Source organism: Scomber scombrus, chromosome 3 (genome assembly GCF_963691925.1).
Source record: "Scomber scombrus chromosome 3, fScoSco1.1, whole genome shotgun sequence".
Taxonomy (NCBI): domain Eukaryota; kingdom Metazoa; phylum Chordata; class Actinopteri; order Scombriformes; family Scombridae; genus Scomber; species Scomber scombrus.
The window spans coordinates 28,862,664-28,888,797 of record NC_084972.1 but is presented as its reverse complement, the minus strand read 5'-3'; the positions used below and the strand labels follow the sequence as shown (position 1 = coordinate 28,888,797).

The 26,134-nt window shown below is 38.5% G+C and overlaps 2 protein-coding genes across 2 annotated transcripts in view; one reads left to right on the top strand and one right to left on the bottom strand.

Annotated features, from left to right (window-relative positions):
• Positions 1-22,956, bottom strand: part of stab1 (stabilin 1) — a 90,939-nt gene extending 67,983 nt beyond the window's left edge. The window contains exons 1-16 of the mRNA XM_062416542.1: positions 22,906-22,956; positions 19,455-19,582; positions 18,243-18,358; positions 15,505-15,590; positions 14,231-14,300; positions 13,724-13,819; positions 12,895-13,008; positions 11,496-11,683; positions 11,201-11,337; positions 10,247-10,374; positions 9,760-9,836; positions 8,955-9,077; positions 3,509-3,646; positions 2,046-2,117; positions 806-919; positions 154-207 (exon numbers count right to left, since the gene is read on the bottom strand). Of these exons, the coding sequence (XP_062272526.1) occupies positions 154-207; positions 806-919; positions 2,046-2,117; positions 3,509-3,646; positions 8,955-9,077; positions 9,760-9,836; positions 10,247-10,374; positions 11,201-11,337; positions 11,496-11,683; positions 12,895-13,008; positions 13,724-13,819; positions 14,231-14,300; positions 15,505-15,590; positions 18,243-18,358; positions 19,455-19,582; positions 22,906-22,956 (1,692 nt within the window). The remainder of the gene's footprint in view (positions 1-153; positions 208-805; positions 920-2,045; positions 2,118-3,508; positions 3,647-8,954; positions 9,078-9,759; positions 9,837-10,246; positions 10,375-11,200; positions 11,338-11,495; positions 11,684-12,894; positions 13,009-13,723; positions 13,820-14,230; positions 14,301-15,504; positions 15,591-18,242; positions 18,359-19,454; positions 19,583-22,905) is intronic.
• On the top strand, positions 5,469-8,451 carry LOC133978181 (zinc-binding protein A33-like). The gene has a single exon (XM_062416546.1). The coding sequence runs from the start codon at positions 5,743-5,745 to the stop codon at positions 7,108-7,110; it is 1,368 nt and encodes a 455-aa protein (XP_062272530.1). The 5' UTR covers positions 5,469-5,742; the 3' UTR covers positions 7,111-8,451.
• Positions 22,957-26,134: the final 3,178 nt, after the last annotated feature.

Here is a 26,134-nt window from a genome sequence, read left to right as displayed (position 1 = left end):
CGTTTCTCTCTTTATCTGCTTCACTAGCAAAGTGAAAAAGACAAAAGGCAAGAAGAAAGAAAGAAAGATGGACTGATGAAGGGAGTCAGCGTGTGTGTGTGTGTGTGTGCGTGCGTGTGTGTGTGTGTGTGTATGGGGGGGGGGGTTACTCACCGCAGCCTGGGAGAACATGTGATGTTTGAGAAGTTCCTGAAGTTTATGTCTGGCCTTAAAGGAAGAGAATAGCAAAATATCATTCAAAACATCCTGACAAGCTTCACATAGCACAATATTCACTCTCCTTATATTGTAACTGTAGGTCTGGTTTGGACCGCCAACTGAGAAAAAGATCTTGTTATTTAACTGTTAGATGTTCCACTTTCTTCACCTGCTAGTCTTTCGTTTTGTCTGTCTGGCGTTCGGTGAGGGGCAGGTAGTGTAAAAATAGGTTTATCAGAGGTTATTGCCTTTAAACTGGTGCTGCTGCAAATAAAACGTAGGTGCAATTTAAGGGGAAAAGTTAAGTTACAAAAAACCTTTATGAGATGTTTTTAAAAATTTACGTTTTCAATAGGAACCAATGGGTTTGGGGCTGCAAGGCACATTCAGGGTAGGGAGGTTACAAAGTATTAGGAGACAGACTATTACATTGTTGTTTTAGTCTTTTCATATGACTTGTTCATTATAAGCAGACTCATCTTCCTTTTAAACATGCCGGTATGTTATCTACACTAACCACAAATAAATGAAATGAATGAGAACTGAAGTACTAATTACACCTGACCCCCCCCCCCCCCCCCCCCCCCACCCCCGCATGTGGTCTTACATCGCTCAGCATGTAGAGGATGCTGCCGTCTCTGGCTCGGTCGATAGCCTGGTTGGTTGGTATGAACACCGTCAGTGGTCCCGGACCCCTCAGAGGGAGGCGAGTCCCGCAGTTCTAGAAACAAACAGAGACACATCGTATCAGATTAGAAGAGTAGAGATTAGATTAGACTAAAATTGATTAACGCCGCTTTAACTTCTCTGAGGATTGACCATTTAATAAGCCCCTTAGTAACTGTTGCTATGGCTGTCACTCTCCCACAGCACACACACACAGTTACAATGGAAATAGTGAATAATAATGACTTTTTTATTAATTTTTGAAACAATGAGTCCATGATAAAACTACACAAAAGCAGCTTCTCATTTATATACTCCTATTCTGATGACATGACAACAGTCACTGGCAGATTTCTATTTCTACTGTCTCTTTTACTTTTTTTATATTTAGAGCTGACTCGTTAAAACTTAGACACACGACATGAGGGCAAATCATGGCTTATCCATATAAAAGATGTTGAAATAAAAGAGCAGCATTGTTCTTGTATTGCAGTGTAGAGCGACTAATAACATACATGCCTCATATTTTAAAACACAATATTTCACTTTAAAGGTGCAGTCTGTAGTATTTAGTGACATCTAGCAGAACGAACTTGGTCCTTTAAATTTTACAAGAGAAAAGGCTTTGAGGACAACAGTTAACCCTATCTCAGTTAACGAGTTTCTTTTCGTCTTTGATTTCTGTGTAAACATCCCCAAATTATATAAAAGAACAGGACAGAGCCGCTAATGTTAACTAAATAATAACTGATATAACTCTAAATTTATCATTAATGTATAACACTGTGCATTACTACTGTATAATCAACAGCCAGGCATGCTAACATTAAAGCCTGCGTTAGACCTGATCACACACGGTTGAATCAACTACAACTGTTACACTTTAGGTCTTGTGGTTTTGGAAACAAAAGAGATGACCCTCCAAACTCGTTAACTGTGAGGTATCTGTGCAACTACAGCACCTTATTACAGGCGGAGAAATCCAAAGAACGACCTGCTAGTTATGGCTGCTGAGATACGATTAGACAATCACTGTTCAAGGGAGGGGTTTAGTGAACATTTTGTCCTGACACTCAGGATTGTTTCGTCTTACTTACTGATAATGTTTCTACTGTTTTCTTCTCATGTGGGGATAAAACCAAACATCAGTGTGATGTTATTGGCTGGACATAAATACTCACATCAGCCAGAGACAGGAAGCGGTTGTATTTATCATCCTTAGTCAGAATCTCCCCGATCGTCTTATCAGCAAACTGGACCAAGAAAAAGAGAAATAGGATCAAAAGACTGAGATTTACTTTCACATACTGCTGTAACATCAGGATAAAGAGTTATAATCACAATAATAATATTTTATACACCATCTATCAAAACACAGTTACAAAGAGCTTTACCTAAAAAACAAAGGGCATTTCAAACAGAGAGATTAAAATGAACAAAACAATCATTATAAAAACACCAAGGGAATAAAACGCCAAATAAAAAAAACAAAAACATTACATTTAAAACAACGAACATCGAGGAAAATAAAAAGGCAGCTCACGTAAAATCAGGTAATGCTTTTCGATAAAAGTAAGATTTAAGAAGACACTTGAAAGAAGATCCTGACTCAGACGGCCTTACTACTAGCCTTAAACTGCTTTTAATAGCTTTTTAAAATATTATTATTATAAATGTATTGAATTGGTATGATTGCGTGTGTGTGTGTGTGTGTGTGTGTGTGTGTGTGTGTGTGTGTGTGTGTGTGTGTGTGTGTGTGTGTGTGGTTGTATTTATTACTGTCTATTTTCTATTTTTTATATTCAGGCACGGCACAGCAAATTTCATTGTACTTCAATCAATAAATTTGATTTCATTCTTATTTTCTCAGGCAGGTCTGGAGGCCCGGATGGCAAAGCTTCCCCCCGCCTTTAGTTCTCAGTCTGGACTCTGGGAGAGAGAGAAGACGTCTGCCCCAGGATCTCAAACATAAGGGTCTAAATTATGATTTGGGGCCATTTGGTCATTAAGAGCCTTAAAAGGTAATAAATAAGATAAGATTAAAATCAATCCTAAAACAAAGAGCAAATGTAAAAGAGGGTAAAACAGGTGTGATGTGATTGTGCCTCTTAGTTGTGGTTAAAAACTTGGCAGCTGATATCTGTACAGTCTGTAGTCCTTTTAAAGCTTTTTGATTAAGATGAGAGAAAAAGGCTGTTGGAATAATGAAGAGCGGGGAGATTAAAGTATGTACAACAGTTTCTACATCTCAAAAGATTAACAACAGATCTTATTTGTGCAACATCTCTGAGATTAGAAAACCATGATTGGACAAACTTTGTGGCTAAGATTTCTTGCAACAGGCTGAATGTGTTGTGACAAGTAACCAGCAGATGGCGGTATTTGTTTCATGATATGCTGGGACCCAAAAACAAGTGAGACTGCACCTTTCAATGCAAGTGACACTCAGCTAGCAGGAAATATAGTTTACGTTTAACTTGTCTGAAATTAAGGTTGTTGAAGCATTTTTAGAAACTATTTTTTCATGTTCTATGTTTTATTTTAATGGGGTTTTTTATACTGTTAATAGTGTAGATGTTGTATTTTTTTATCTGTATGTTTTCAGGAAGTCTTCCATATTGGGTGAAGCGACCCTTTAACTCACCTGTTCATCACGAGTAGGCCTGATCGGGAGTGTGTTCATGATTGGTCGGTCGATGATGTGGATGATCCCGTTGGCTGCTGGCAGATCTTCCTGGATGATGGTGTACAGTTTGCTGGGGTCGTCCATCAGGATGAATTTCTATACCAACCAGAGAAAGAGAGAGAGAGAGAGAGAGAGAGAGAGAGAGAGAGAGAGAGAGAGAGAGAGAGAGAGAGAGAGAGAGAGAGAGAGAGAGAGAGAGAGAGAGAGAGAGAGAGAGAGGGAGTATCAGTGAGTTTATGTGCAGTTAAGTAACCTGCTTATTGAGGTTTTCTGCCATAATCTGATTTATTAAACACTGTGAAAAGAGAAAAACCTGATTCAGCTGTCATGTATAAATGTAACCTGATTTGTAACAGGTTGTTCGGGTGCAAGACGTCACACAGGGAAACGTATCATTATGGTAGCAGGATGAAAGAAAATGATACTGCTGTAAAGTCAGTGATGGAGAGTAACTAGTTACATGTAACAGTGGTAAGTGATTTAATTACAAAATAAATGTAACTGTAATCCGTTTGAGTAACTGAGAGGAAATGTGTAGTTAAATTAAAGTTACTTATGAAAATGTTGATGATTACAAAGGAGGTTACATCTGAAATCAGACCTTTGAGCTTTTGCTCAGGAGGGTTTTTCCCCCTATTTTTTAATATTTAACATGTTACTGAATACGTTTTTAATTCTTTAAGATCAATATTTATTTCATATTTTGTAAATAAATCATGATGTGGGCTTAAATGGTGTCACAGTACCAATTAAGCCCATGCCAGACTTTTGACTTTTTTCATCAAATATCTTTATTTTATATTCCAAAATCTACATGAACTAATGAATACATTTTCAAATGAGATATAAATGTTGCTTTATAAGAAATGATCTCCCTTATAAATCATGTCAGTATCCATGAAAAACACCTGAACTTAGATTTTGGTGCTTAATGGGAACACTTACCCTAACAGCTGAAAACATTGGTTAGAAGATTAGAAAAGTAATGAAAAAGTAATCAAATGCAATTAAAGTAAGTTTGGAGGATTGATTAAAAAGACGGTACTGAGTTCACTTACAGAAGTCTAGGTAGAGTTTCATAGCAGCTAGTCTCTAATTGAAAAAGCATTATTTCATTTAATAACTGCACTTAACTAGTTTAGTTAGTTTAGGATTTCTGGAAACAGCGAAAAAACCGCGATGATTTAAGTTTACTGTGATATTTTTAGCGACGACAATCATAACCTGTATAATACTCAATGTGCTGTGGATCTTCTTAACAAATTAAACACACATTTGCATCTTTTCATTCCACCATTGATCCAAATACCTTTACAAAAAGAAAAGATGGAAAACACTCTGTACAGCAGTGTCACATAAGAGTGTTTAAAGGAGAAATATGATTACTGACCAGCTGCGTATAAATATGATCTCTCTTATTTGTGAGGCTTTAGCAGCTCCTATGAAAACTGTCTCCAGTGTGTTGAGTAACATGATCTCTGCTTCTGGAGAGAGATACATGTTGAATGTCATTATCAACCGGCTAAATTCCTTTCTCTACCATCGTATCAAGTGGAGATGTTACTCAGACTGCTGAAGCCTCAAACTATCATATCAGTAGTTTGTATACAGGAGGACTGAGGGTTGCATTCTTAACCTCTTTGAGTGTATTTGTGTTAAGAAAATGGAACAAACAAATACAAATCATCTTTCAATGTACATATAACACAATGCATAAGTTACTACATGCTGTCCTTTAGCATGTAGTAACTTGTGCTATGTATTCAAATACGTTTACGGTCAACTGACTTGCAACACACAGCAGGCTAAACTGGTCTGGTCTGGTCAGATAAACACAAGCAGTAAGGCAGTTTGAGAAATGCAGTGACATAGCTCCACCCACTCTTACACAGCACAAACAGGAAACACAGCTGATAATTCAACGACCCTGAGAGAAGAGACGCTGAAAGACAGACGTAAGATTAACCTTCAGATCAAAACCACAAGCTGCAGGAAGGAACACTGGAAACACTGGAACCACTGGAATATTTGAATACTTGAATACTTGAATACTTGCACGTCAACCTGCTGCAGACTCTAAATATAGAACTGGATGAGCCTCAACTAAAACCGAAAGTAACTTTCAAGGAACTCTCTAGACGGACCGACTTCACTGTACACCTGTTGTGTTTTCAGCTTCACTCAGAGACAAAATGTATGAGGATCTCTCCTGTCCAGTCTGCCAGGACATCTTTAAAGATCCGGTTGTCCTGACATGCAGCCACAGCTTCTGTAAAGACTGTCTGAAGAAGTGGTGGAGAGAGAAACAAACACGTGAGTGTCCGTGCTGCATGAGAAGATCCTCGAGGAGTGATCCACCTCGTAACTTGGCATTAAAGAACCTGTGTGAGGCTTTACAGGGGAGAGATCAGAGATCTTCAGCAGGGTCTGAGCCTCTCTGCAGTCTGCACTCTGAGAAACTCAAACTCTTCTGTCTGGATCATCAGCGGCCTGTTTGTGTCGTCTGTCGAGATTCAAAAACACACAACAACCACAAATTCAGACCCATTGATGAAGCTGCAAAAGATCACAAAGAAGAGCTCCGGAAATCCCTGAAGCCCTTACAGGAGAAACTGAAAGTCTTTGAAGAAATTAAAGGCGACTTTGATCAAACTGCAAAACACATTAAGGTCCAGGCCAGAGACACAGAGAGGCAGATTAAGGAGCAGTTCAAGAAACTTCACCAGTTTCTACAAAAGGAAGAGGAGGCCAAGATATCTGCTCTGAGGGATGAAGAGGAGCAGAAGAGTAAGATGATGAAGGAAAAGATTGAGGCTCTGAGCACAGAGATAGCAGCTCTTTCAGACAAAATCAGAGCCACAGAGGAGGAGCTGAGAGCTGAAGACGTTTCATTCCTGCAGAACTACAAGGACGCAGTGGAAAGAGTCAAGCAGCGCCCCCTGCTGGATGATCCAGAGCTGGTCTCAGGAGCTCTGATAAACGAGGCCAAACACCTGGGCAACCTGACCTTCAACATCTGGAACAAGATGAAGAAGATGGTCTCCTACACTCCTGTGATTCTGGATCCAAACACCACTGACCCAGAACTCATCCTGTCTGAGGATCTAACCAGTGTGAGACGCGGACAGAAACAGAAGCTTCCTAAAAACCCAGAGAGGACCAAATTCTCCTGCTCCGTCCTGGGCTCTGAGGGGTTTAACTCAGGGACGCACAGCTGGGACATTGAAGTCGGAAACAACAAGGACTGGGAGCTGGGTGTGTTGGGAGAACCCGGACTATGGAGAATATTATTCTGTGATGGTAAATTCACAGCGTTCTCCACTTTGGATCCAGAGAAAGATCTGCTGGTGAAGAAGAAGCTGCAGAAGATCAGAGTTCATCTGGACTTTAACGGAGGAAAACTATCATTCTCGGATCCTGATACTAGCACACACATACACACCTTCACACACACTTTCACTGACACCCTGTTTCCGTACATTTATACTGAGAATCATCTCCCACTGAAGGTTTTACCACTGAAGGTCTATGTGACGGGAGAGAAACGCAGTCAGAAATGACTAAATCTACAATGAGATGATAGAAGAAACCATCACAGATTCTAACATCTATGGTTGTACATTGTTTAACATTGTGAGTAATCAATGAGGCAGGAATTTAATTTTACCAGGATATTATTATAATATTATAATATTATTTTTTACATATGGTACTTGACCTAGAACAGCGTAAGACATCAGAATGGTTGGCTGTAAAATTTGTGATTGATGCAACGAGTGTAAATATGAAAAAAACAAAAAAAACATAGTAAAAAATGTTTCGAGCCCTAAAACGTTAACATGTAATTTAGAAACATCATTCTTTTAAACAGATCACAGGATTTGACTCTTTATTGGTCAATATCAGCTTTTTAATTTGAGGTTCAGAGTTTATTCTTGATGCTGGACTCAGTCCCACTTCAAGGTTCATTTAGTAGCTGTTGTGGGCTTTGAACTGTATCTCTATATCTACTGTTCCTCTTTTAAATGGAGACTGAGGTGAGCCTGAGAATGAAACCTCAACTTTCAAGTCATCATAGATAAAAAAAAAGTTTCTGAAAAAAAATCACACATTGTAATTTTGAAATTAGAAAAGTAGTGATATCACAAGATGTTTATTTACTTGAATCCTTTGTATTTTTTAAAAATGTTTTATGCTTTTATTGGATATTAAACAATAGAGAGATGACAGTAAAAGCGGAGATAGAGACACAGGGTGAGAGATATACGACAAAGCTCTGAGGCTGAACTCAAACTGATCCGAGATCTTTTACACAAATATGAAACTTGCAGTTCACACTTTACAGTGAAGACGGAGACATCATGTTCATCAGCAGTTAGACTTTTTGAAATGTAATATATTTGTAGTCAATAAGAGAGAGAAGGAGTAGATGTTGTAGAGTAGAAGATTTTTAAAACATTTTTTTTACATTTATAAGTCATTAAACTGTTTTGTGCAGAAAACACATCCGACACAAATTATTATTCAACGGAGAGGTTTTTTAAAATGTGTTTAACATGTTAGATTAATGTTAATGTTAGATTTTAATGTTTGGTGTAATTACTGCTGAAACTGAATGTTGCTGCCACACAAATCATAATGAATGATCAGTGTATTATCTGTTAACGATGCTTTAATTGATCTGATTTTTCATTCACACCTACTGGACCAGGATGATGTCACCATTAAATATCTACTGATAATGTTTCCAACAGAGAAAACAGCACGGTTTGAAAATGTTTGTTGCATTATGTGAAATATGTGAGTTATGTTATGTTAATCATGTTAATGACTGTATGTCAGATTAACTGATTTTGTTCATGATTTTTCTGGAGCAGAAACTGAATCTGTAACATGTTGAGGTTTCTCTGTTTTCTGTTTTCTCTTTTCTTTTGATTATTTGGATTGTGTGATCAATAAAAATAAAGTTAACAATTTGCGTTGACTGTGTGTCGTTTTCTTAAACTATCTAAACAGTTTAAACCTCATGACGATGTTTCCATCATCATGATAACTGGAACATTTGTTTCTACTGCGGCTGCTAAACATCAGCACTAATGTTTTAAACTTTTTAAGATGCTGCTTGAAGAAAATTATTAATTTATTCAGCTTCAGCTTTTTTGATTCTGGTCACATAAATTAGAAATTAGAAACTGAAAATCATTGTAAATCTTCTTTTAAGTGAAAGAGGGGGGAAAAATTCCAGGTGCTGCACGTTTAATGTGTCTTAAACCTTCCACCAAAATATCAGTTTCTGGATAAATCTGAGGTGAGACTCTGGGATTATATCTTTAACATCCTGTTTAAATACTTGTTAGCAGGGATTTATGGGTTAAAAATGTGGAGTTTGGAGAGGAGGTGTTACCTTGCTGTTTTTGCTCCTCAACTTGGCTCCTCCGTACAGGTTGAAGTCTCGTCCCTCCAAATCCTTGTAGAGGTGCTGACCGAGGATCAGGTGGTTTAAACATATCTGCTCCTCATTGACGCCCTGCAGAGACAGAGTAGGTGAGTAAATCAATAATCTGCCTTTATGGATCATAAATCCTTCTAGTTGTTGAAAACAGGCTATCACACAAGCTGTTAGACGTGGAACTTGAGGGAAGGAAAGTGGGAGGTGGGACATTTTAAAGCATCAAAGCTGGAAATGAAGAGAAAGCTGCACACTGTGAATGAAGGAAATCCATAAGAAGTCCAGTTGATGCATGCAGACATTTTACTTACACAGTGAAAGTGACATAAAAAGGGGCTAAATGATGCTGAGATACACCCTGAGGTGCACTGAGACATACTATAATGATGATTTAACCTGCAGTCATCGGGTGTTAAGGGGCCTTTAAACATCAGACATCCTCATCAAGGTTTAATCAGACACAGACTTAGTAGCTCAGTAGCTGCAGCACAGATCACCTCTTCTGATTCACAGCCATTTACTTCACCCCTCCTTCCATTTCTGTGTTGGCTACTCTTTCTTAAATCCTCTCGAACCTTTAAGTCACGCTGCAGTTCATATTTCTGTTCTTTTTTTAGATCAGCCTGCTTGTGTGTTGTCATGAAACCCTCGTTGCATGTCTTACTCATTTCTCTGTGTTGTCTTTGTGAGTCCATGTTTGCTGAGGATGATTGAGGAGATCATTAAATAAAACTTCACCGACAGACTGTGTGTGACTTACAGTCAGAGGTGTTTTAAGCAGGGGGAGGAAAGCTGTGAAGGGTCCGTCGTACATCAGCTGCCTTGAGCAACTTCTCTCTGAAAAACATATACACACCTGTCAAAGGTTAAAGGTCAAAGCAACATAACAGTAACAAACAACAGGGTGAGGTTGAAACCAAAACTGCTGCTACTTCAATGTTTGGTATTATATATATTATAACAGCGGAAGCATTACATGTCTTCTTTTTTTATAATAATATTTAAAAAGGTAACATTTCATCTCTGTAGGAGGATCGACTCACATTACTTGTTATTTATTTACTTAAATTAATATATAATTTTGGCACTAATTGTGTTTTTCAAAGCAGAATTAAGACAGAATTCTTTTTAAAATTTTGAATCAAATAAAAAAACCTTGAAGTATCAAATAAAGCTGAATTGTGAAAGTGATTCACGATGATTCACGAATTGTGAAAGTGACAAAACCCCGTCATTGACCCTTTTACCGAACATGGCGACGGCTGCGGTCAGATTTCCTCTCTGACTTCCGCTTCTTTCCAGCTCTATAAACTGCTCAATCAGGTTACCATAGCAACGCCGCCCATCACCGATCTGACCCACCTCACACACACACCTGAGAAAGACAGAGAGGGAGAGAGAGGGAGGGAGGGACGTAGGGGTGAAATAATGACACAAGAATACACACACATTCACACAAACTAACACAGAGCTAAAAGACAGAGGGAGAAACAGTGTGTGACATCTCTTCTGGTCCGGCTTATAAACCCGGCTTTGCTCTGGTTCTAGTCTAGTCTAGTTCTGGAGGACAAGAAACTGAGAGGAGATACAGAACAAGGTTTTCAGAGGATTCGTCCCAGGTTGATCTCTTATTCTAGACTTCTTTATGATTTTAGGGGTTGTTTTAGAAAAAAAAGAAAAAGGGATTGTAGAACCTGATAATGTAATAAAAACCCTCATAACTCAATAAAAAATGTAATAACTTCCTGATAATGTATTAAAGTGCATTTCCAAATAATGTAACAATCTCTGTACCGACGATGTAATAAATTATCACATTAGCAGGAGGTTATTAAATTATTTGGTTAACCTTATTTTTGCAGAACCTAATAATATAATAATTTCCCAATATTGTAATAAAAGTTTTTTATTGAGTTATGAGGGTTTTTATTACATTATTGGGAGCTTCTGGCTCTAGTTGTACTCCTTTTCTAGTTCTCATCTTTAGACCTGGTTCTAGCTCTGGTTCTGGCATTAGTTCTGCATCTAAACAGCAAAAGAGATTCAGTTGTAGGTGTCTAATGGCGTTTTCACATCTGGCTTTGTTCTCCCCCCTTGGGTTGATGCTTATTTAAGTTAACGGGGGGAGAAACCTGGTTCAAGTGCTACAAACAAACTGGTTCTGTGTCTCCCTCTGGTTCTAATCAGTGTCCAGTTCTGACCTGGGGTGTCCATCCAGTCCAGTTTCACAGAGGGCTGTGGGGTGGCAGGTGTCGGCTGAGCAGGCGGAGGTCAGCTGACAGCCAAACGCAGGGTCGCCGGCCATCGGAGTCATCCCCGACATACACTCACAGCTGGACTGAGAGAGAGAGACAGACAACAGAGAGGTTAAAGGTCACGTATCATCTCCTCGTCCTCCAAGCTGGACTCAGTGGATGCAGGAAGTGACGCAGCATTTCAAAGAATTTAGAAATTGAGATTCACAATATGTGGCTCCTCGGACACAGGCATCCTCACCTTGTTGGGTCCTTTGAAGACACAGACGGTAGAGTTCAGCGGACAGCCTCCATTGTTTGTGGAGCAAGGGTTTTTGGGTACGCAGATCTTGCCATCACCCTCGTAGTCGGGCTTACAGGCGCAGCTGACCTTTGACCCCTGTGAGGAGCACTGGGCGTTGACGTCGCAGTCTCTCGGCGAACAAATACCTGAACATGACGACGAGAAACAGCTGAGTTTAGTTGAGAGAAACTGGTTCTGGGTCTACTTCTTATAATCTTAAATCTAACTTCTAGTTTCTGGGGAGTAAAGACCTTTTTCTAGTTGTAGTCCAGATTCTAGTTCTAGTAGATGAGCGTTTTGGATCTAGTTGTGTTCCTTGTTTATTATATCTACACAATAAAGACTTTCTTTCACTATGAGACTCTGGTTGCTTCCTGAACCTCCCACCATACAAGAATGGATGGATATAGTAAATGATATTTGAGATATGGAAAGGATTACTTTCTCTCTCCGTCTCAAGAAAACTGTTTAATAACCTTTACATACTGTTCGGGTCAAATTTTACCTGTTATGACATTTGACAGCTGTAAAAAAAAACACCCGAAATGTCTTGTTAAATGAATAGTTAATAGTTTTAATAGGATAGTGGTAATGAGGATTTATTTTTATATTTTAATGGTTATATAATAAACCCCACAGCTCCATTAAGTTCTTGTAATTTTCAGTTTCAATAAAATAACATTTAAATCATTATTGCTATATTTTGTTATATTTTCATGTCTTAGGTAAAATAGGACATGATATTATGTGATAGTAGCTGTTTCACATAAAAGTGTAAAACCTTGAAAATAGACTCTCTCTGCTCTCTGAAACATTAATCAAGGTTTAATCACCCTTTTATTGACCACTAAGATCAGTTAGTGATGCTTTCTAAACAGATCTGTGGTTAAAAATTTGGTATCAACACTTTTTATGAGGGGAACAAACTGTGAAGGTAGAATATGAACAGTATGTAAGTTATGGACTAAGTGGGTCAAAAATGTAAAAGCTTTATGGCCAGATTTTGCGACGTTGTAAGCAAATGATCATGTAATGCTTTTGTCTCTCTGCCCCTTGATTATATCCTTTTATGAAATATTTATCTAATTTCTTCTTTTCTAACCTCTCCCGGACTTATTTTTAACTTTTTATTGCTCTTATGTGCACGCTTAATTTCTCCCAAATTGTACAAAGTTCATGAATCTTGGAAATGTTTGGACTACGATTTGTTGTTATATGCTTGTATTGCAATCTGCAGTCCAAAAATGAAAAATATATATACAAAAAAGACAGTCTTCTAACGACAACTTAAGCTAGAAGTACGGCTCTAATGAAATGACAGAGAAAGAACAGTGTGTGTGTCTGTGTCTGTGTTTACTTGCGCATCTGCTCTGCGGCAACTTCTTGTATCCAGGCAAACATTCACACACGGCGGCCGCGTCCTCTCCTTTACAGTACGAGTACGGGTTGCAGGTAATGCAGGTGGTGCTCACTGAGAACGACACAGACAACAACAGCAGCTCAGTTTATGCAACAATTGTTATCAAGTGTTTTTTTTCCATCTTATGTTACATTTATGCTTGTTTTTATGTTCTTTTTATGTCCGTTTTATGTGCAGCACTTAGTGAATGTAGTTCTTGTAAGCATCTCTTTGGTGTATAACACATGAATAAAAGTTTTAATACATTTAGTAATACCGTTACTGCCTCTGGTACTATTGATATTACCATCAGCAGCGTTTTCTTTCTTTTGTTAACATTGCTCCATGCTCCTTTTAGGCCCTTTTAATGTGAAGCACTTGGTGTACATGTTATTAACTAAACATCGTACAGTCAGACAACACGTGTTGGAGCAGTAAATGCAATATGTGTCACTTCATATTTTATTAATTGACATCCACGTAACAGGATGAACATAAAGTATTAGCGGGGGAATAAAATCTTAATGACTGAAATGTGTCTAAATGTGTATGCCTGAGTATCAAAGAATGTCAAGTACTGAACAGTTATCATAGTTTTGTTACCTCTAAATGAATATTGAAATAGTTGTCTATTAATTTTGTGGCGAATGACTTATTAGTTGCATCTTCAGCATTATTATCGAAAATTCTCAAATGATATCCAGTTATTTATTTGTGAATCATAATCTAATTACACCAAATAATATGCAGTATCAGAGTCCGATATACGCAGCGTGTGATGTCTTACCTTGGTCACAGCGTTTTCCGGAGTACGGCGGCTTACACAAACACTGTCCGTCACCCTCCGGACCTTTATTACACACTCCGTTCATACAGTCACACACTGTACAGACACACACACAGAGCTGCTGTGAGACGTTCTTACAGCTATAAACATCATCATCCCAAATGTGGAAGTATTGTGTCCAGTTTACATGTTTTTTTTTTTCTTTAACTGAGACTTTATTATTTATATCACAGATCTTTCCTTCCTTCCTGCAGCTGTCAGACTGTACAATCACAATGCTCCCAGTAAACCTCACACACACCCCTGATCTGGACAATTGACAAAATCGACACTACTGTGCAAACCTAACCCTAACCCTAACCCTACACTACTTTTTACTTCTATTGTTTTTATACACTTGATGCTGTAATACTGTAAATTTCCACAACAGGGGACTAGGAGTATCTTAATTTATGTATTACATGCATTTTCACCAGTGGTCAGAAGTCAGCGAGTGAGACAGCCTACCTTTATCGCAGTTTTCTCCATAAGCGTTCTGATTTGTACACTCCTGACAGGCAAAGCCGGAGAAACCGTCCTGAAGAAAGAAAAGTTTAAATCATGACTTATATTTTGTCAACAGCCAAAAACATCAACAATCTAAAAGAGGAAAGAAAACAACATTAAGTGTTTCCAAACTCACAACTTCCTTGGTACCCCCGTCTTCACCCACCCACCGTCCAAGTCTCCTAATCAGTAATGTTAACATCAATAATTGGGCTATTTTAAGAGGAGGTGCCAAAAAGCCGCAGTGCAGAATGAGCAGTTTGGGCAGAAACACTCCACAGATCCTATTAGATCATATCATGATTTAATAACAACTGAGCACGTCTTTGGAGAGACTGAAAGTGTGTACTGTTGTCTCCATTTGTGGAGTTTATCATGCTGAGACTACAAACATGAACACAAAGAAAGATGCATAAAAGTTGATAGAGAAAGTACATGTGAGTTTTGAGATTAATTTCACCCTTTGCAGCAAGAGGAAGTGACAAAAAGCTGCAGGAAAAACTGAGCAATCTGGGCAGAAACACTCAGATCCTATTAGATCATATCATAATTTATGTATTGAATTGTATCTATTCAGATTTTACAAGGTGTCCAATACTTGCTGTATTAAAGCTGTTCTGCATGATGTTTATTAAAAATAATACATAGGCTATTTGTGGTTTTCACAATAGTGTTTAAACGGAAGCTTCCACATTACTCAATTTTATATAGAAATTGAGATAACATTTCCAAGGAAGAGTTTATTAAATGACACACTGGCTGTGGTTTTCACAATGGTGTTTTGACAGTTCTTTCCATATTACTCAAGTTATTGAGTAATATGGAAAGCCCCTGTATTGGTTTACAACCACTGGTATTCAATTAAAGTAAACATCATAGAGCAATATAACATTAAAATAGACCGATACAATCTTTAGGATTTAACAAAAAATGTGTTTCTATAAAACAACATGTTGTTGATACAACGTCCAAACCAATCGGCTCTCAGATCAGAGGACAACCAGGTGTCTCCTGTCGTGGCCTGAGATCTTGCGGTCAGTAAAGAGCAATTTAAGTGCTTTATTCCAAAAACTGCAGCTGCTTTAATCTTCTGAGGAACAAGCCTTCTGTTTAGTAAAAGGCATTGTCCATATAAATAACCACACACACAATAATGACCTCTGAACACTCAGACAGTTGGACAGTTACAGACAGAGACAGAGACAGAGACAGAGACAGAGACAGAGGATACTAACTTCACAGACGCAGGTCCCGTTGCCAACGTCTCCATCCTGACAGGTTCCATGAAAGTTACAGGTCTTTCCTGACCAGCTAGGACAGGCTGCAGAGTGACAAACAGGTGAACAGGAAGAGGAACATTAATTCATTTCTTATACCGCTTATCCTCAAGAGGGTCGCAGGGGGGCTGGAGCCAATACCAGCTGTGATTAGGTGAAAGGTGCAGTTCCCCCTTGACAGGTTGCCAGCCAATCGCAGGGCTAACACATAGTTTAGAGACACTCAATTGTTTTACATGAAAAGAGGAAATGTGAGGGAGTCAGGGGAGGATATGACAGCACTTTAGATTTGCACTCACATTCACACTTACGAGCAATTTAGAGTGACCTATTAACCTAAATTGAATGTTGTTGAGATGTGGGAGGAAGCCGAGTATCCAGAGAGGCACAGGGGAGAACATGCAAACTCCACACAGGGAAACAGGTGATAAGAAATAATCATTATTCATTGTTTATTGTTCACATGATTCATTTTAACTTCTGTTGAACGATCCTGTCAGACTGTGTGTGAGATAATCTAATAAAATGTTGAAATCAAACTGTGTCAGATTGTACATGATCAATCTTGAGGCTGTCAGATTGTGAGGTGCAGAGAAAATAACATGAGCACAGATGCGTCATCAACTCATGTCGACTATCTGCACTGCTCTGCATGTTTTTGAAAATGTACCAAAACAAAAATCGACTGGCTATAACATTCAGACTCACAATGGACAGTTAATGCATTTTTCTTTCCTTTTTGAGACCTGGTGCCTTCATTACCCACAATGTAACCGAACCACCTACACATCAGTCGTTAGTAGCAGCTAATGTTTCCTCCAGCAGAGTCAAGAAACAGCTACAGAGGTCTGCTAAACTCACTTCTTTCTAACTCCACTCCCCCAGATTGTTTTGATATTCAAACATGTAATCTTCAGTCACTTTATTATCTGATAAAGTGAAAGATATTGCAATGGGTTGTGTGTCATGTTAGTGTTACTGAAGAAATGTTAGTTAACTATACTGATATTTCCAGATGTTAATGAACATGTGTGCCAGGTGAGACACTGCGAAGCCTGTCCGTTATATCAGCTACCTGTACTAATGATCCACAGGAGATAGCACACCTGTAATTGGCTGGGAGCTGAATGGGGAAGTTGTCTACTTCTTCTGCTAAGGGACTCAGGAGTTAGTCTATGTTATGAGGGGCTAGCTTAGACACTGTAGCTAGCCTGTGTTATTGTGCATGAAAAAGTTGCAACGAAACCAGCCAACATCTCTGTGCTTTCTTGGCAGCTGATGTTACACTATGTAGTAGTACTCCCAAAGGCCATTAAACTGTCTTTAATGCATATCAGTGTTTCCCTTTAAAGCAAAGTTTTGTTCAGGTTGTCTAACAGCATCTGAAACCCTCTATCTGACAGCCGGACAATTTTGTATCTTTCAGAAACTGACAATCACTTTTTACAGTGATTGGCGAGATGTGCGAAGGTGACAAACTTCAGCCACTTCTGTTACTTTTTATGTGAACAACTGAGCACTCCTGAAAGGCAAAGCCGGAGAAACCACAGTACTGCAGAGAGAAAAGTTTCATTCATGATTTATATTTTGCAAACAGCCAAAATATCGACAATTTAAAAGAGGAAAGGAAACAACATAAAGTGTTTCCAAACTCACCTCGTACCCCCCTCTTCACCCACCCACCGTCTCAGTGAGCAATGTTAACGTCAATAATTGGGCTATTTTAAGAGGAGGTGCCAAAAAGCCGCAGTGCAGAATGAGCAGTTTGGGCAGAAACACTCCACAGATCCTATTAGATCATATCATGATTTAATAACAACTGAGCACGTCTGTGGAGAGACTGAAAGCGTGTACTGTTGTCTCCATTTGTGCAGTTTATCATGCTGAGACTACAAGATGCATAAAAGTTGATAGAGAAAGTACATGTGAGTCGAAGGTATGTGCTATAACAGCACTTTAGATTTAGTTGGATCACAGAAACTAGTTCTTTTAAAGCACTGTGTGAAGCCATAAGGGCCGTCCACACTAAGAACGATAGCTATTAAGACAATTATGTGAGCATCCAAACTATGAACTCTAACATCCCATAAACTGCAGTGCCAGGTACGCGCTGCACATTCCAGCTGTGTCTGCAGCTTGTGAAATGGACACTGATGACCTGTTAATGCTGTATGTTGTACAGAGAAAGAAAAAGAAAACCTGAAGGGTCCACAGGTGGGTGGTGATTCAATGTTCTGCTCAGAAGTATTTCGGGACACTAGTTGCTGTGATGTTTCAGTATTTACAGACCAAACTGCACCGACTGGAAGCAGACTAAGGCGTGATGTGTAAAAGCGCAAAGTTGACCAGCTTTTATTGCGCTGTGGCAGTGTCACACAGTATGAGCACAGATCTGAAGCCTAAAAGATCCATTAACTTTGTTGTTTGTTCACATTATAATAGAGAATAAAGTTTCAGCATCTTTGTATAATAAAGAGAGACAAACCTATTTAAATAAATCACATCTGGGTGTCATTCTGATACAATTTACTGTGCGTCAGTCCGTTGTGAGAGAGGAGCAAAGCCGCATTCAAATAAGTAAATATAAATAAATAAAGTCATCAGTCAGATTTTTAAAACTAGGTATATATTTATAGTTATTGTTTTAGTTCTTGGTGTTAGTATGGATGTACTGTGAGTAAATGTTTGTTTCTTACACAGACAGAGGGGTCCCCAGTGCTGCGGGCAGCATTGTGGCTGCATGAAGTTCTTCACACAGACGTGCTGACATCCATCCAGCACCATATCTCCGTGGCTGATCCGCACCACGTAACTGCAGCACACAGTGAACATGAGGTGAAGAAGTAGAAACACATTCATGAAGCTTGAGGTTTTGTATGTGGTGTAGTGTAAAATTTGGGTGATAAATACTAACAATGAACAATGTTGTATCTGCTTAAAGGGTACTTGATTATTGATTGTTATTTGCTAAAGATAATCAAAATTGAGGGCTTTATGGTAAAAGAAGAGGTGTATGTGATTCTGCACTTACTGAGTGAATAAGCACATTTGATGATCTGATAACTATACACTAAAATGTATGTGATTAAATATACCACACTTTTACTATTATCATGTTAACAAAGAGAATGCAGTAAGAAAAGTAATTGAACAGTATTATAATTGAGATGGCCTATAGTGAATATAGCTCAAAGTAAGTGGGCATCACCCAATGAACTGAGGTAACCCCTGTATGAAAAACTGAAGTCTCAAGGCCGCACTCTGAAAAAACTCCATGCACCTGCGACTGGAGAAATGGATGAAATGGGCATCATGTTGATCGATGCCAAAGGTTAGCAAGATGAGCAATTCAAAAATATGTTAAATATTGTCCTAAAAGCAGCATCAGGTTTGTTAAAATGTACATTTTGTGTTTTTGTTGGCTTTATGTAATTTGAAATTACATTAGCACCATTTTTTTTTACCAAAAATAAGACTGGATGCTCCTGAAAATGTCAAATGGTGTAACCACAAAAGAATTATATTAAATATTTTATCCACCTAAAGTGTATTTAAATGTACTAATAAAAATAATTACTTAATGAAAAGAAAAAAAAAATGTCATTTTAAATTCTCATTTAAATTTTAAAGCATTTTGTCAATAATGAGCAGCTCATATCCTAAAAACAACAATCTTTTCTGAATAATTGTGAGAAATGATGTAAAAATAGTTTTAAAAAACCCAGAAAACATAGTGTTTTATATTATATTTTAAAAGTGGATTATATGTATTTCATATTTTAGTTTACATTTATTTTCCTGTATATAATCAGATTTTTATGAAAAAATACTGGTCACACCAATCGACACTCGGTTGCATCACGTCATTGACCCATGTACGTGATGTGTGTAAACTGGTCTGTACGTACCTGCAGTTGGTGGTTCTGACGTTGCTGAAGCCATGGGGGCAGCTGCTGGTGGTGACGGCGGCACAGGAGGTGCAGGAAGTATGAATGTCCATCCGCTGCGAGATATCACAGCGACCGGAAGGAGGAGTCTGAGGGAGCAGAGGAGATCTGTGACTGGACGGCCAAAAATCACAATCTGATAGCATTGATATCTCTCTTTGTATTTACAGACACCTGTTCCTCTGTTTACATGTGAGACTGGTGTGTTTAACGAGCAAGAGCCTCTACTTTAACCTCCACTGTTAGTAGTAGTTATAATAATAATAATTCATCCAACGTGAGATTTTGAAACTCATCATTGTTTATAATGTTATGTTAAAACATCAACAGTGAGCTGTGAGGTGAATCACAGACTGTATCTTTAAAGTAAGTGACTGAACATTAACTTAAAAACTTCTGTAAAATAATGAACTCACAAAAAAGACCATGACGGTTATTTTGTGGTTGTCTGACAGTCTTGTTCAAGCTCAGTTCTAATTGGTCAATTTTCTCATAAAGCTGAATTACAAACCGTGGTGACCAGACGGCAAACACCGGACAGACTGGGATTCTGTGACAGCATCCATGCTGGTTTTACTGGGCTGAAAGTTTTACACCTCAAATCAAAATCATTCAGATCAGAATATAAAAAAATAAAAAAAACTAACAGTATCAGCGGTTTGATCATATTGAGTCTTGATGATCTGATGGTCTCACATTTTGGATAACTTTTCTATCCAGAATCAACTGAATCCCACAATATGAGGTCAGTTTTGCAGTACATTTGTTGGATCACAAGCTAAATACAATTGTAAACGACCACAAAGACACATTGTGATCCGATCACTCAAACTCTTGCCGAGGTGGTCTGAGACGCATTTGACAACATCTCTTCAGTGGTGCTATACAATGCGTCCCCGATGCGTCCCAGATAAGGACGTAACAGGAAAACACGTCATCAATGCAGGAGGTGGTGGTTGTTTTGGTGACAGCGAGCCAACGCTAATTGACTTTGTCCTGTCAATGTCAACAGATGTTTTGTTTTTCTTAGTAAACCGTGTGAAACAAATCTGGCAACAGACTTAACATAACATGTGTGTGGGGCCCTTTGACCTTCTAGGCCGTAACGAAATCTGAACACAACTGGTCAGCAGAAAACCTTAAGACGGATGACAGGCACAGGTGTGAATGTGTCTTGGCTGTCCACATTATGTTCAAGATCACAAACATGCATCTTAAAACCAAGTGTAAACAGCTGCTATGTGTCCTGAGCTGAAAGTAAGAATATAAAAAGTTGCAGAAGAAAGTTTTGTCCTGACGTCACCATACACATCTGTGTCTTTTTTATTTTGTTTGTTTTCTAATTTTCAGTTTTCAAGTCGTGGTGACATTTTAACATATTCAGGTTTCTCACCTCACCTGCACATCGACTTTTTTTTTGTTTTTAGGATTTATTTTCTTGCTTTTTTGCCTTAATATGTAAGAGAGAGGGAGGAATGACCTGCAGCATAGGTGCCTGGCTGGATTCGAACCAGGGACGCTGCATTTATGTGGCATGCGCTTTAACCACTTGACTACCCAAGCGCTCCACCTGCACATCTACTTAATAAAAACAACTGCATATACTTTATTTCATTCATTCATTTTCAATACCACTTATCTCTGGAGGGTCGCGGTGGGGCTGACACTGGGCGAAAGGTGGGGTACACCCTGGACAGGTCGCCAGTCCATCACAGGGCGAACATATAGTAGAGAAACAATCATTTATATCCAATTTAGATTTATGTTTTTGGTCTGTGGGAGGAAGCCGGAGAACCCGCAGAGAACCCACGCAGGCACGAGGGAACAAACCCAAAACCCCTGTTGCTGTGAGGTGACAGTGCGAACCACTGCACCACCATGCCGCCCTATGTACTGTATTTGTAATGTTTTATGTGTGCAATTTAATCAAAAACATCACCGTCAGCTTGACCAGCAATCTGCAGGGTTAGGTTTAGGACTCATGAGGCTGAATCTGGTTCAGCAAATATAATCAAATACAAACACAATGAAAATTTAGAGGCGGCTATATTACCATATAAAATGTGTGCAGGTATAATTAAAGGCAAACTGCTGATGAACAAACAGCTCACTGAGCCGTCTTCTGCTCTGGATTTAAAACTGCAGAAACATCGATACTAGACGATAAAAGACGATGTAGCTGCTGCGGCATCAAGCTTGATTTTATTTTCTACATCACTAAATCTTAATGTTTTTTAACAAGGTTCAAATGTTAGCTCTGTAATCCATCACTACAAGTCTGGAGGAAGACTTCTAGTGACTATGGTCATCCTCTGACTTTTGATCGGGTGTCACCATCAGGTCAAAAGGTTAAATTATCCAATACTTTAATTTATGACCAAATACCTGAAAAACTGACCAACTGACCAATCCTAATTATCAAATGGGAGCAGCCTTAGATGATGAATTGGGTAAAAATTACCTGCTGACATCAGCATGTTAGCACAGTCATGATGATGATATTAACATTTAGCTTAAAGCACAGCTGTGCCTCAGTGCAGCCTCACATGATTGTAGACTCTTAGTCTTGAGTTTGGTCCATACTGGGGTTCTTGGGGCTCTGATGTTTTGATTTTGACCAGAATTTTAAAAAAAAACCTGTCTCTTGTTAGTCCCCAACTTGGAAGTCAATCATAAATCACTGGAGCTTTTTCAGGTTTGACTACGTTGGGATTTTTTTGTTGCTAAAATTTCACTTATAGAATAGATTTTAAAGTTCTGCTGCTGGTCTACAAATCACTGAAAGGTGAATGACATGTTAGTAGAATATAAACCCAGTAGGGCTCTGATATCTACTGATTCAGGTCAGATAGTGGAGCCCAGAGTTCAGACTAAACATGGTGAAGCAGCTTTTACACAACTGGCACAAGCTACCAGATGAACTGAAATCAGCAACAAATGTGAATATTTTTAAATCCAGGTTAAAAAGTTTTCTCCTTTCCTGTGCTTATGATTGAGCTCTTTTAAATATTTCATTTGCACTGTATGTCCTTTTAATGATGTTATGCAAATCATTATTTTATGCTGTACTCTCATATTTTATGTTTATTTTAGTTTAGGTTTTATTTTCTTTCTCTCTTTCTATGTTTCTGTACTGTTTTATTTTTATTATAATTGGGTTCTTTTTATTTTTTAATTGTATGTTTTAATATTTCCCATTTTACTATAATTGGGTTTCGTTTATTTATTTATTTTCTTTTAATTGTGTGTTTTTATGCTTCCAATTTTTACTGTTAAATGTTTTTCTTATGTAGATTAATTTAGTGACCAATAACTGTAGAGAGTTTAGCAATCCTCTAATTAAAGAGATCAAGTGTAAGAGAATAAACCGGTGAGAGTGTAAGTCAGTGTAGTGAAGTTGGAGGTGTGCTACCTGTTGCAGTGAAGTTTGCAGGCAGAGCGGCAGCAGCAGCAGCAGCAGCATGGCTCCAAATGTCACATCCAGGGGGGGAAATGAACCCACCAACCCAACGTCCTCTTCTTCACAAATCAGCCGGTAGGGAAAGTAGAGAATGTGTCCAGACGGTAGTTAGATGGTAACTTTGCTTTCTCCTCTCATATCTCTAGTCTGAACCTCAAACCACAACCTGCTCAACTACCTACAGGAAACAACAGGCAGAAAACAACATCCTCTGTGCAGGAAAAACAAACCTATTAAAAAACAATAAACTTGTTTTCCAGCAAAAAATATATCTAAGAAAACTAAAAGAAATCTGCAGTTTATAGATGCAAAATCTCTTGAAAACTAGAAGTACTTAAACTATATATCTTTGCAGGGTGGATCCAGATAGAGTTGGGCTTATCAACAGCATTCCTCCCTCACTTACAACCTGACGGCAACGATCCCAACAAATTCCAACTAACAAATTAACTCTCAGCTTAGCGTCCGGAAAGGCAGAGAGAAGCCAGAGAGGTTGGTGCGACTGCTGGTGCCTTTTCCTCTCTAATCTAGGAAGAGAACGGGGGAAAAAAAGAAGAAAAAAAAAAGCAACAACAGAAACTGGCAGAGTAAGAACCTCCCAGCAGAGGTCATCTCCTCCTACTGCTTCCCTAGTAGCAGCAGCAGCAGCACTGGTGGTAAAAGTATTAGTACTGGTGAGGCAGCAGCAGTAGCAGTTATAGTAGCTGTTGTTTTAGTTACAATAATGAAAGTAACAGAAGTATACTGCAGCATAAAAGTGGAGAAACAGTAGTATACAACATATCACTCCATTTCTCTCAAACCTCCAAATATCTGGTGTCTATTGTGCATCGACTACAATACTTACAGACCACTGGTTTTCCAAACCAGTGGTTTTCCAAACCGGTGGTCAAGACTCTCGGAAAGGTTTCGAGCTAATTAACAAAGAAAGAAAGAAAGAAATATGATTCTTTGTTCATATGTTTCTGACTTTTTATCAAATCTTTGCTTTTTTTTGTTATAAAAATCATTTTACAGAAGGTTTAAGTTTTCAAGACTCATTTTTAAAATATTCAAATGAAACAATCTGAGCATTTATAAGAACTAAATTAACACTTTAGTTGTGATTTAACACTAAATCACACTTGTTTATATCACACTATAATGTAGTTGTAAGCCGATATAAGGACATTTTAAGTTTGCATTAATCGACAGTACTAAACAATTATAAAAAACGAATTGAACATAATAAAGCAGCCCTTTTAATATTTAATCCTCCACATTCAGTATAATGTAAAACTATTCAACAGCAGCACAAACTACAGCCTCCAAAATGACTGTTAAGCTGAATTAACGCCTCTTTATAAAAGTTTCAACTTAAACTGAAAACTACAAACTTCATGAAGGCAGGATTTATTGTAGGATGTTTTGTTGGACCAACAAAGATACAAACAGGTTCATACAGGAACAAACTGTGCAATATTTCTCCTGCTGTTTCAGCTTTAGTAACATCTCTGCTAAGCTAGTATTAGGGGTGGGAATCACCAGCGGCTCCACGATACGATATTATCACGATACAATATTATTGCGATTTTAAATATATTGCGATATGCTGCTCTATAATAAAAGTCAGTGTATCAATACAATATTGTCATGCAAAATATCTCGATACTATGCTGCATCGATTTCTTCCCCCACCCCTAGGTAGTATACCATATTAAATTTTGGCACAGAGAAAAAAGGATAATAATTGAGTTACTCACCATTGCAGGAGCATGACTCACCAATGGTTCTCGGCTGCGGGCGTTCCTGTTGGCCTGGGCCGACGTGCTCGACAGCAGGGACCATAGTAACAGGACACAAAATGAAAAGTGCATAAAGTTCAGTAAGAAGTAAGAAGCTGCAGCTACTTTTGATCTTTATCTGCTCTGAAAACTATGACATAAGTACAATTTGGTTTATTTTTGTAAGGCACAAACTGTTCACTGGATGTGTTTCTTGGGATTATTCTGTAAATATTTTATAACACAATATTGCACGCTGTACTTTTGCTCAGTTTTATACACTGTTCATCTTTTGTAATTAGCTTTTTCCCCCTCTGAGGGCTCGTACTGCACTCCAGGTTGTCTGAGGACGGGGGATCTCTCTGTCTGAATTAACTCTCCTGGGGATTTTTATTTTTTCTTCAGGTTTTTGTTGAGGAGCTGTTCGTTGGCTCTGTTTGAGAGTTTAGGCAGGAACTGCTTCTGTTGTGGCTATAAAACCTGAAACACTGAAGTCAACATATTGAAGGAAAAGGAAAATACTTTAATCACAGCTCCTACTAATAATAAAGAATTGTACCAGCAGGTAATATAATAATATTCCTCTGATGGTGAAGTCTGTGTATTGCAAAGGAGAGCTAGATTGTGAGAAATACTCTCTTCCTGACAGGAAGTTTTGGGCGGATTTCCCCTCCTGGTTGTCCCTGCAGGACGCTGTGATTTGACGGATTTCCTCGTCAGCTGACACAACTCCTCGTCTGCTTCTCAGAATGAAAAAAAACAACAAATGTGAAAGCTGAGTTTCTTTCCTGTTTTAATTTGGTTTGACTTGAAGAACTGATGACAGACGAAGCGAGGTGAGTCCAACCAGAGAAAGGGTCAAAGGTCACAATGCGAGCAGGCAGAACAATAGCAGGAAGCCGACAGACTCTCCAGGGCGGACAGCAAACCGCTGTTACGCTCTGAGGTTACTGCCTTGCTCACTGGCTTTTCAGCAGCACATTTAAACCTGCCAGATTTAGCCAGCAACCCTCTAGTCACAAGTTTTAATCAGTTTTGCTTTCATTTTAAATTTGCAATCAAACAGGTGTCTTTTAATTTAATAACATTTATGGAGCAGTTAGTGAATAACGCACTTAGGGCCTAATTTACTAAGATGCCAAATAAAGGGTACTAAGTTGCGTGATTAGTTAGCGTGCGTTTTGCAGGTGATCTACTAAGAATAACTGCGTAAATGAAATCAGATGCAACAGGTGCAGGCAGCAGTATTTAAATGAGGGTAATGGAGAGTTATGAAGAGCAGAAAGCCTGAAAGCGCAAAATGAAATTTGATCCCATGGAATAAGAGATTCTAGTGGAAAGAGACGCAGTTACCATCAGCAAAATTACCTTTGAGTTTGGGAAATCACAATGCGTGTGCTTAATAACATATTTGCATT

Bases quoted from the DNA above. Each gene is read 5' to 3' on its own strand.
- LOC133978181 (XM_062416546.1), top strand. From the start codon at position 5,743: ATGTATGAGGATCTCTCCTGTCCAGTCTGCCAGGACATCTTTAAAGAT.